This window comes from Petaurus breviceps, unplaced genomic scaffold (assembly GCF_028583685.1).
Source record: "Petaurus breviceps papuanus isolate PSGF00001 unplaced genomic scaffold, PetGlider_PUasm1.0 90792, whole genome shotgun sequence".
NCBI lineage: Eukaryota > Metazoa > Chordata > Mammalia > Diprotodontia > Petauridae > Petaurus > Petaurus breviceps.
The window spans coordinates 20,038,500-20,050,280 of record NW_027187347.1 but is presented as its reverse complement, the minus strand read 5'-3'; the positions used below and the strand labels follow the sequence as shown (position 1 = coordinate 20,050,280).

Sequence of the window (11,781 nt, the reverse complement as noted above, 5' to 3'; positions counted from 1 at the left end):
TGTGTGTGTGTGTGTGTGTGTGTGTGTGTGTGTGTGTGTGTGTGTGTGTGTGTGTGTATAGCATAGTATCATAGAGATGAAGCTGGTAGGGATCTTAGAAGTCATTTGACCTAGTTCCTTTTTTGAGATCAGTATACTGAGATTTAGAGGGAAGTGACTTGCATTCAGTCACATAGTGAACAACAAAGCTAGATTTTTAAATCAATATTCTTTCGGTACAAACAGCACTCTTTCTACTGTGCCATGCAGTTTACAGAAATTTTTTTCTACTTCTAAATTTATGGACCTTTTGCAGTAATACTTTGGTCTTAGCTCTAATGAAGTAGCAAGATACAAATTAAATCAAAAAAATCATCAGAATCTTTATAGAATACTAATAAAAACTGATAGGAAATCAGAGAAAGAGGAATTCTATTCAATATTACTACAAATTGAACAAAATAGTTACCCTGTAAAGACCCATTCTGGGCTATAAGTCTAGATAAACAAGACTCAGAAGCAAATGAACACAGTTGCTTAGTGTTCAATAAATGAATACAAATTACTTGAGAAAGAGAAGAACTTCTGGAAAACTAAAAAAAAGATGGTTTGGCATAAAAAAAAGTTATACTGGCTTCTCACCACACATACAAAAGGGATATATGCAGCCTGAAATAGAAAAGGTTACCCAGAAAAAAAAATTTAAAAATGGAGAGATGTACCTTTTACAGTTATGATTAGGGGGAGGCTATGTTACCAAATAGAATAGAATGGATCAAAGAAGACAAAACATAAAATTTTAAAACTTGCATGAACAAAATCAGTTGCACCTAGAATAAGAGAAACTGTCAAGTGGGAAAATACTTATCAAATATCTCTGATAAGAGTATTGTGGAGATGTAGATGGAATCAAAAATTGTATAAAAGAGAAGAATGCCCTAATAACTAAGTGGCTACAGGATAGAGACAAATAGTTTTCAAAGGAAAAAATATAAACCACCAACAACTGTATGCAAAAATTTTTGAAGTCAGTTAAATTTAAAGAAATTCATACCAAAATGACTTTGAGGTTTTATTTCAGACCTGTCAAGTTGTCAAAGATGACAAAAGGCAAAAAAAAAAATCCAGTATTATTGGGCCTTTGGGAAGATTTACTTTCTAATTCACTATTGGCAGAGCTTTCCAAGAGTTTTGGAAAACACTTTAGAATTCAATGAGAAAAATCACTAATTTGTTCATAAACTTGACCCATCCATCTCACTACTAGACTTATATCCCAAGGATTGCAAAGACCCAAAGAAAAGTCTCATGTATAATATTAGTAGCACCACGTTTTTGTGGCAGCAGAAAGCTTCAAATAAACCAGGTGCCCAGTGAAGAATGACTGAACACATTGTGATATATGAATGGAATATTATTGTGTAGTAAAAAATGATAAGCATGAGGACATACAAAGATTAAGGAACTAGAACTGGGGAACAATAGAGTGATTACAGTAAGATAAATAAAAACAATAAAAGGCTTCCTAAGTCAAATCAATGCAGTGTCAGGTCTTAGTGAACAGATGAGGAAATGTACTTTCCTCCTCTCCCCTCATCAGGTCTCTCTCAAATGAGGTCATCTTTGTAAAGTGCTTAGCATATAGCAGGCCCTTAATTCATGCTTGTTACCTCCATTTCCACTTCCCCCTTCCTCCTTCCTCCAGTCAGCTATCCAAGTGGGCTTCCTCAAAGGCAATTCTAAGCATTCCCCCTCCCACCATGTTCATTAAACTGAAGTGGTGGCTTGTTACTTTGAACATCAAATATTAAAGGTTCTGTTTATTTTTTAAAGTTCTTTACAACCTGACCTCTTCTTACCTTTCCAGCTTACTTGAATTTCATTCCATGCTACCTACAATTCAGGGGCACCAGCCTCCTTGTTCCTTGTACAAGAAACTGAATCACCTGACTTGACATTTTCACTGGCTGTCCCTCATGTCTGTAATTGTCTTCACTCCTGGCTTCTATGGCTTCCTTCAGCTATCATTTAAACTATCACCTTCTACAGAAGACCTATCCTGGTCCCCCTCAATGTCAGTGAGATTATCTCCAATTTCTCCTGTAAAATATATCTTAATACAGAGTTGTCTATTGTTTTCCTCATTGGAATGTGAGTTCCTTTAGAGCAGGGACAGTTTTTGCCTGTTTTTGTATCCCCAGAGCTTAGTATAGTGCCTGACATAAAGAGGTGCTTTATAAATGCTTAGTGACTTGACTTACCTAGAGAGGTGGGGGATACAGTTAGTAAACATTTATTAAATGCCTACCATGTGCTCAGCCCTGCGCTAAAGCCTGGTACAGAGTGTTAGATGCAGTTGCCATGATAATTTATTTTCCTTAAGTGTTCTTCTTTCTTATAAGGGAGGGTTCATTGGGGGAGAGACATTACGAAATGACTGTACTGTAACAGTGAAAGACATCAATGAAATTAAAGAAACCCTTGGCATTAGATGGGCTGCAATCTGTATTGGTAGAATTAATATACTGATAAAATCTCCAACCTTTTAAAATTAAGGGTCCCTAATATTGCTGGGCAAGCAGGGCTGCCAGGATCTAAGATTTTAAAGAAATCTATATATGTTTCTGCATATACACACACACCTACTGATCTATGTATGTATGTGCTTAACTTAGTACCCTTGCATATGTTTAGGCTTCTGTTTATATTGGTGAATATAACCATCTATATTCCTTTGCAGAATAAATGTGTTTTCTGTAATTTAGATTTTTGTATACCAAATTCCATCTTGCTATTGACTTGCATTATAAATTTGGAGATGTCTTCTAATGAAAATACATCAACTTAATTCATTTTCCACATAGACAATTGGGGCACAATTATTTTTTTCTGAATATACATATTTAATTCTTCTAAGAATTATTGAATTCTTGGGAGAATTTATATGGTGTAGCGATTATCTTTAATTATTTGCTTTTGATTTGAATAATGCAAATTCCTAATAGAGCTTTTATATTCAACAAATATCTTGAACTATTCCTCATTCCAGATGGGCTAACACAAAACTCTTTAGTAGATTTTGCTTAATGCCAAATGTTTCAAATGATCTTATCCATAGAAATACTGCATAAATTAACTAAAAAGAGTTCAGTTCTGCATATTTTCAAAAGAAAAAAGTCTGTAAAATGGTTTGGAAAGTCAAGTATAAAGGTTTTTAATCACATTTTTTAGTAACAAACTGCTTTTACAGGTGACTTTTATAATTTTATTTCATTTTATTTTCATTTAGTAAAATCACCTGAACTAATCCCAGTTCCAGATGATGGATTTCCTGTTAAAGGCCATGAAGACATCTTGCTGGTTGGACTGGCTGTGTGCTGGGGTGAGAGAGATGCCTACTATTTGTCACTGCAACAAGAAGAAAACCCTTCTGGTAAATTAGCATCATTTAGTTATATTGAGGATTGTGTGGTTTTGGGGAGGCTCTTTCAGGATATTCATATTGTTTTTAGGTGGAATCTGTGATGTTTATCTAGATTATATTTGTGACGAGAGCAACAAAATAGTTTTTGATAGACAGCTAGCATATGTGTTTGCATGTATTTAAAACTGGCTGCTTTCCTTTTCTCACTAAGAGATTCAGGATCCTCTAGTGCACCCCTTGCACACTCTGTCAGATATGGTTGCTTTTAAATTTTACTTAACTGTTTTTTGGTACAAGAGAGTTCAATGGGAGCATAAAAGTAGTAAGAAATAACTGATTTTTTTTTAAAGGGCATCAATTTTTTTAAAAGAAAAGAAAAAAAATCAGATGCAGCAAAAAAAAAAAGCACTCATGAGATGCTTGGTTTTGTAGTTTATCTGTATACATGTTGCATTTCCTCAATTGAATAGAAATTCCTGAAAGTAGGGAGTGGTTTTGTTTTTTTGTCTTTTTGTCCTTATTGCCAGCACAGCATTTTCTGTACAATAGGTACTTTAATCAATGATTTCTTGAACTAAACTGCTGTGCCTGTGTCCTGGGATGACGGAGCCCAAGACCACCTTCTTAGTTTACTTCTCAGAATTCTGACTATTTCACGATATTTTCAATTTAATGTGATTTCTTCCCTCCCCATCTTTTCAAGCTGATTGAAACAGAGGCCTTTTATGCATGCAGTATGTGTTTAAAAAGTGTTTTCTGAATTAGATTGCCTCAATTAATGGCATATAATTTTCCCTTTAAAAACTCTTTAGAAATCAGTGCCAGTTTAGCACCACCTTCTTTGGATCCCAACCTGACTGTGAATGAGAGACTGTGGCAACTTCAGGCTTGTTTGCAGCAAGACTCTGTGAAAGAACGTTCAGTTATCATCTACAACTTCATTCAGAACTATAAGATACTTCTACTGTCTTGTGGCATTTCCCTGACGGGAAGTTTTGAAGATCCAAAGGTTTCAAGTCTTTCTTAATTTACCTTTCTATACTTAAAAAAACTTATACTGGTTAGAATTTTTTAATTTAACTTTATAATGTAATTTAAATAATTTGTTATAATGCTTTACTTTCCTAGTCAGCATTCTAAATTATTTAGAACATGGACTTAACCAAAAACAACTAGAACACCAAAACTCCATTCTTATCAAGTACCAATGTATATTCATTTTACCATCCTCAGGTAAAGCCTGGATTCATTCTAAAAGTCATTTTCCTAACAAACATGACAATTTTGTTTCCTATCTCATAGCAAATTAGGAGAAAAGGGACTGTTTAGAGTCTTGTGCACTGATAGCATCAAAAAGGGATAGCTGACAGCCTGAAAGTGAGAGAATATATAAGTATAAAAAATTGGCAGAATAACTTTTCATTCTAATATTAGGTTGTTAATGAAAAGGTAGATATTCTTACATTAAAAAGCACCTGTTCATAAGTGATTCCAAAACATTAAGGAGGTATGTGTGACAAATTTTGGAAAGAATTACATTAGGTTTTTTAAAAAAATTGTTACTTAGGAGTATGAGCTTTTAGTTAACTATCTTGAACAAATCATTATTTGCATGTGTCCCAAAAGTCTTACTGAACTTTTAAGCTTTACTAGCTTAAAAAGCCTATTTTCCTTCTTTTATTTATTTTTTTTAAAGCAATTGGGGTTAAGTAACTTGCTCAAGGTTACACGGCCAGTTATTTTGTGTGGGTGCCAAGTATCTGAGGCCAGAACTGATCCCGGGTCTCCCGATGCAAGGGCTGGTGCTCTTACTCACTCTGCCACCTGGCCGCCCCTAAAAGCCTATTTTCTTATGAGCTTAAAACTGAACTAGGACTTTTGGGATAACCTGAAAGCTGGTATGACATTATCTTTTATTTGGAACTGAAACCAACATAGGGTTTAAAAATTTTATTATAAACTTAGGAGCTGTTAACAAAAACATCAAATATACAAAACAGGAGTAACTCTTACATAAAACTTTCAGCACTTAACAACGTAGAACCAGATAAATCAACCAACAAAATTTTGTTGTGTCCCCTTCAAGCTATGTCTGAAAGTCTCCTTATTATGGCTTTATTGCCTTCTTTCCTTCCATATAATTGCAATCAGGGTTTACTTAGTTCTTATTCTGTTAGCATCACTTTGTATTATTTTGTATAAGTCTTTATGTATGTCATTTGTGCTTTATGTTTGTTATTTTCATGGAACCATAATATTCATTTACAGTGATATATTTTATTCAGTCATTCAGTTGTTAGACAAATAGATTGTTTCTAATTTTTTGCTATTATAACTACAATAGTTATGAATGTTTTTGTATAAGTGAGTCTTTTAAAAAAATTTGCAATATATTGGGGATAAAATCTTAGTAGTAGAATTTCTGGTATAGTACCCCTTTGACTTAAAGGAAGGTGGCTACCAAGGGGATGCTACATTAGATTGAAAAGTATAATCAGGTTTATGAGAAAACTGACTAAGACTTTAATGTTGTTATTAACACTGTCAGGTAAGGCTAGTTACCTTGACTCTTTCCTGTAAAGTTTCTTGATATTATTAACAGGTTAAGCAAATATTTGACTTTCATTTAGTAGACTTAATTTGAAATAAGATATATTTTGTCTGTACCAACTTAACATGATACAGTTGAAGGAAAAAGTCCAGGGAATATTGGTTTTCTAAGCTTCACATTAATACTGTAATATCAATTTAGATTTCTGTAGTGCATTTCATAGGTTGCCATAGTCATATAGCAAGACCTTAGGTATACTTAGTGGACTGCCCTTTGCTCCACTTGGAAGGCTTATGGTATCTAATGCCAATGAAGAAGCCTCCAGCACATTGACTGGATCCCCTCTGGTGAAGTGATAGAAAGGTGTTGTTGATAAGAGTCCCATGAGCGGGGCAGTCATGGATAGGTTGTGAAATGGCCTGTTAGAAGAAATAGCCACATTGAATATGAATGAGTCATGGATTCATTTGAGTATAGTACTTTTACCTTTAAGTATTTGAAATGCAGTACTATTTTCTCTGCAGTCATAAGGTAAAATAGGAAGTCCTGGTCATCCTAGCTGCTTCCCTCCAATGATACCTTGTATATGTTTTGTATGTACATGTTGTCTCCCCCATTAGAATGTGAGTTACTTGGGGGCAGGGACTTGTTTCCCTTTTGTGTTTATATCCCTTGTGCTTAGCATGGTTCCTCCCACATAGTAGATGCTTATACTTGCTTGTTGATTGACCCAGTTTGTGGTGGTTTTCAGTCATAAATACATCCTAGACTTTTTGCCTCAGAATCTTGTATACTTCCCTGCTAGATACATCTAGGAACTCTCAGGCCTTATGGTTTCCATAGAAAGTAAAAATTAGCAACTATGGATGGGACATAAGTGACTGGCACACCCCCAAGAGAAAATCTGAAGACTTTGTATATGAGTGATCTGTAGCAGCAACCTATATCGCCGCTGTGGCTTTGGTCATTGAAAGGCCTGCAAACAACTAAAAATATATACACACCATCCTTGTTGCATTAGTTTAGCTATTATTAGACTTTCAGAGAAGAAGGGTTCATGGAATTTGTGGCTTTTGGTTTCAGTTAATATTTGAGAGATATGACATTGTGAGTCTGTATCTCTCTGACTTGCAGGTCTTGCCATGAATTAGGTCTATGTACTGTCTTCCACAGCTAGCTTCACTTTGTTTTTTGCCTATATAAATGGCCATATCCTATATATGTACATATATTTATGTGTGTGCATCTCGTGCTCCCGCTCTCTCGCTGTCTCTCTCGATCTCTCTCTCGCTCTTTTGCTCTCTCCCTCCCTCCCTCCTTCCCCTCTCCCCTGCCTGTTTCTCCCTCTATCCCTTTTCCTCCCTCCCTCCCTCCACTTCCCTCTCCTTCCCCTCCCCCTTTCCCTCCCTACCTCTCTCCCTCCCTGTCCCTGTCCCTCTTCCTCTCCCTCCATGTTTTCCTCCCCTCCTCTCTTCTCTCTCTCCCTCGGAGGTTTATCTTCTGACTTACAATGCTTTTGAGGTAGAAATGAGACACTCAAAAAGACTAAATGACAATTTTTGGAACTCTTAAGAATTAGTATAATAAATAGGAGAAGGAAGAGGCAAGGATGTCTTTCAGACTTTGAATCTGGGAGACAAGAAGAATAGTGATGTCCCTAACAGAAATAGGGAATCCCAGAGGAGGGATGCATTTAAGATGGAAGATAATGAGTCCTGTTTTAGGTATATTGAATCTGAGGTGCCTACGGGATGCCCAGTGAGCAGTTGGTGATGTAGCAGTGATTAGGGCTATCTAGCTGAACTTAGTTTTTCAAAGCTGACAGACTCAGATTTTTATTTTCATGTATATGTGTGTGTGTATATGTGTGTATGTATGTACATATATCTACACATACTCGCATATATATTATAGATGTTTTATACACATGTAGAGAGAATATAGATGTATGTGTGTGTATATATATATATATATATATATATATATATATATATACCGTGTTTCCCTGATAATAAGACCTATCCCGAAAATAAGCCCTCCCCTTACTGTGTAAGATTCCTCTAAAATAAGCCCTCCCCCGAAAATAAGCCCTATTGAGATTGCTACTGTAGTGAAGGTGATCCCCTGCACTACACGCTACATTACAGTACCCTCTGTATGCACCGCCCCCCCGTGAAACGCACGCCGCGCTCCGAGCTGCATCCAATCAGAGCTGCAGCAGTGAGCGCGTCATCCTGTTCTTCCCCAGTGATTTGCCTATTGAATAAAGGTACATTTTTTTGTTCACATTTACCTGTTTATTAAAATTGCTGTCAATGTTCATTAAAATAAGCCCTCCCCTGAAAATAAGCCCTCTGGTGTTTTTCTGTCCAAAAAAATTAATAAGACAGTGTCTTATTATCGGGGAAACACAGTATATATATGTATATATGGGGAGAGAGAGAGAGAAAATGAGAGAGAGAGAGACAGACCAACAGAGAGAGAGCGAGCATGCTAGCTTGCTCTGGGCAGCCTTAAGGGACTATGTAAATGTCAGTTATTATTATTGTTATTATGAGCAGAGAACAATGCATTGCTGGAATAAATGTCTTGAAGACCACTATCAAACTGGTCCTGTTCTTATTGGCACTAGAAATTCATTTAGTTTCTTTTTTTGTCTTCTACTTTTGGGCCAGTAATAGGGAGTAAGGGAGTTCAAGAATAGGTTGTTTCTTTTTGGTCATATTTACAAATTTGAAAGTCTACATTAATGCTACTAAATTATTTTGTTATCAGTAAAATACTCAGGTACATTTCATTTTCAGGTGGCCTGCTGGTTACTAGATCCTGACTCTAAAGAGCCAACACTTCACAGTATAGTTACAAGCTTTCTTTCTCATGAGCTACCACTATTGGAAGGGATAGAAACAGGGCAAGGCATTCAAAACCTGGGGCTGAAAACCAGTGATAACCACTCTGGTCGATACAAAGCAGCCATAGAATCTATTCTCCTCTTCAACTCCATGACCCAACTCAATTTGCTGTTAGAAAAAGAAAAGCTACAAGGTAAGAGACTTGGGAAACAAAGTTGTCAATGTTTTGATAATGTCAAAGATGAGGAGGGTGAAATAAACATAGGCATCTTCTGTTGCTGAAGAGGAAATCATGGGACCATAGATTTAGAGATAGAAAGGACCCCAGAGAGATCATTTAGTCTGATTTCCTCATTTTAAAGTTGAAAAAAACTGAGGGATGAAGTAGCTTGTCCAAGATCAGTGCTAGGATGTGAACTCAGGTCCTATGACTCCAAATCCAGTGTTCTTTCTACTGTACTGTGCTGCCTTGTACTTGGTACACATTTTTTATAAATAGAATCATGAAATGCACAACTATTTATATATTTTATTTGTTTTAAAAGGATGCAACTATGAAAGAATAATGTTTTCATTTGCATGAGACACTCTGTGTGCCTTGTCCCTTAAATAACTAAAAGCTCATTATTGTTTTGGATAACTCTAATTCTTTCTGCACCCACATAACTTCCATTCATTGTTGCTATTTATGTACTTTGGAACAATACAGAACAAGCTTACTTTTTTTTCTTGGCTAAACATCCTCATTTCTCTCAAGTGTTTGTCATATGAAATGACTTAATCCTCATATCATCATTGTATATTTCCTATGAACAGTCTTTAAATTTGTATCACCCTAAAAACTAATAGTGTTAGGTAGATAAGGAAAACTTACAAAGATAATGACTTCCATAAGTGGAAATCATTCACAATTGAGCACTTAGGCCTAAACATATTCCTTGTCCTCCATTTATATAATAAGTCTTATTACAGCTGCTTCTCAGCTTATCCCATTTGAGTTTAGAAATAACATCCATAAAAATTCACATGGCAGTTACCCTTGCCTTCCATGAAGTTTTGTAATGTTCTTTGGAAGTAAGTTTAAGTACATATGAAACTTTAAGAGAGGAATAGAAGTGTCTTAACTATAGTCCTTTTCTTCTCTAAATCACATGCTAAACCTGACAGATATAAGTAACCTCATCTAAATTCCCCTATTGCCTCAGTGCCAGAAGTTAGTTGGTCCTGACCAGTCACCTAAAACTCAGTGGATGGAGTGCTGGGCCTGGAACCAGGAAAGCTAGAGTTCAGATTCAACCTCAGACACTCATTAGTTGTGTGGCCTTGGGTGGGTCACTCAGCTTCTGCCTGCCTCTGTTTCCTCATCTTTAAAATAGGAATAATAACAGCAACCTCGCAGGGCTGTTGTGAAGGTCAAATGAGATAATAATTGTAAAGTACTTAGAGTAAGGGCCTGGCGCATAGTATGTGCTATATAAATGTTAACTATGATTGTTATTATTGCAAAACTATTTGTTATAGTTTAGTTTCAGAGAAGTCTGAATTTATCTTATGCTTTTAGCTGTGTCTATAACTATGTCTTGAGACACTTTTAACCAGTGTCTATGGCATGATAATTATGAAACTTAGTTGCTATAATAATCAATCTGTGAAGTAAGTTGTATAGAAGAGTTAAATGAATTTTCATTATGCACTTCTTCACCTAAAACTAACTTCCTTAAGACAAGAATCTTGACTTTGCCTGGGATTTTTATGAAGCTTATTTCCAGCTTGAACACAAATCCTTTGAAGTCCAACTTTCCAAAAATGCTACTTAATCAGAGGGGGTCAGATTGAATAAATTCGGACACAGAGTCCCCATTAGTTATTTCCTCTGTCTTGAACATTGCTGAATAGTAATCAGATATATACCTATTTTGAAATAAATGTTATTAGTGATTTGTGGTAATTTGACAAAGATGTATATCCTCTTCAGAGAAAATATGGTTTCTTTACATTTGTAAAGAAATACAAATGTAAAAATGTAAAAACTTATTTTATAACAAATTATCAAACTTTTCTAAGATCCCCACATAAGAGGATGATATACTGACAAGGTGCTAAGATATTTTCTGTCTGTTTCTATTTGCTTTGGTGGGTTTGTCTATAGGTGTGCTCAGGAAACTGAATCCTAAAGAACAGCATAGTTTAATAGGTTCATCTAAGAAGTTTGATTATAGAAGTGTATTAAATGTATCATAGTAAAGCAGTTGATTTACTCATTCATAACTGACAAGATATTAATGGCTTGTGTGCTTTTCTTTTTCTCTTCCAGATGTTTTCTGTAAAGTAGAAATGCCCTCCCAGTATTGTCTGGCTTTACTGGAACTAAATGGAATAGGTTTTAGTACAGTAGAGTGCGAGAGTCAAAAACATGTCATGCAAGCGAAACTAAATGCAATCGAGGCGCAGGCTTATGAACTAGTAGGCCATAGCTTCTCCTTTACTTCTCCAGATGACGTTGCTGAGGTTTGTACAATGGGAACAAGATCAGCAAAATAAGTAAAATCTGCCTTTTCATAGTGATTATAAAAAGATTTTATTTATTTTAAAATAAGTGTTTAATTTCTTACATTATCATAGTTATCCCAAGCATGGCTCCCCTTTCCCCTCCCAGAGAGCTCTCCTGTAATAGAGGTGGCATTTTTTAAAGAGGAAAAGAAAGCAACACAACTGACTGATACTTTAAAAAGTCCAAAAATAGCAAAAGAGATCTTGTTCCAGCCCCTTATTTTAATTCTCTGTGTATCTTTCTGTTTCAAGTGTATCTCATGTAAACAAGATAAGGAAATTTAGGAGTTCTAAACCATTCTTCTATTATTTTCTGCTTTATGGGTGAATTCTTCCCATTTATATCCACATATATTCATATGATTGCAAACGGTGTATTCCTTCCATTCTTTTCTTTTCTGTTTATCCTCTCTTTTTTAACATTG

At 35.6% G+C, this 11,781-nt stretch overlaps 1 protein-coding gene across 1 annotated transcript in view; it reads left to right on the top strand.

Moving 5' to 3' along the window:
• POLQ (DNA polymerase theta) overlaps positions 1–11,781 on the top strand; it is a 131,187-nt gene that overhangs the window by 69,068 nt on the left and 50,338 nt on the right. The window contains exons 17-20 of the mRNA XM_069070003.1: positions 3,269–3,412; positions 4,216–4,412; positions 8,759–8,999; positions 11,121–11,314. Of these exons, the coding sequence (XP_068926104.1) occupies positions 3,269–3,412; positions 4,216–4,412; positions 8,759–8,999; positions 11,121–11,314 (776 nt within the window). The remainder of the gene's footprint in view (positions 1–3,268; positions 3,413–4,215; positions 4,413–8,758; positions 9,000–11,120; positions 11,315–11,781) is intronic.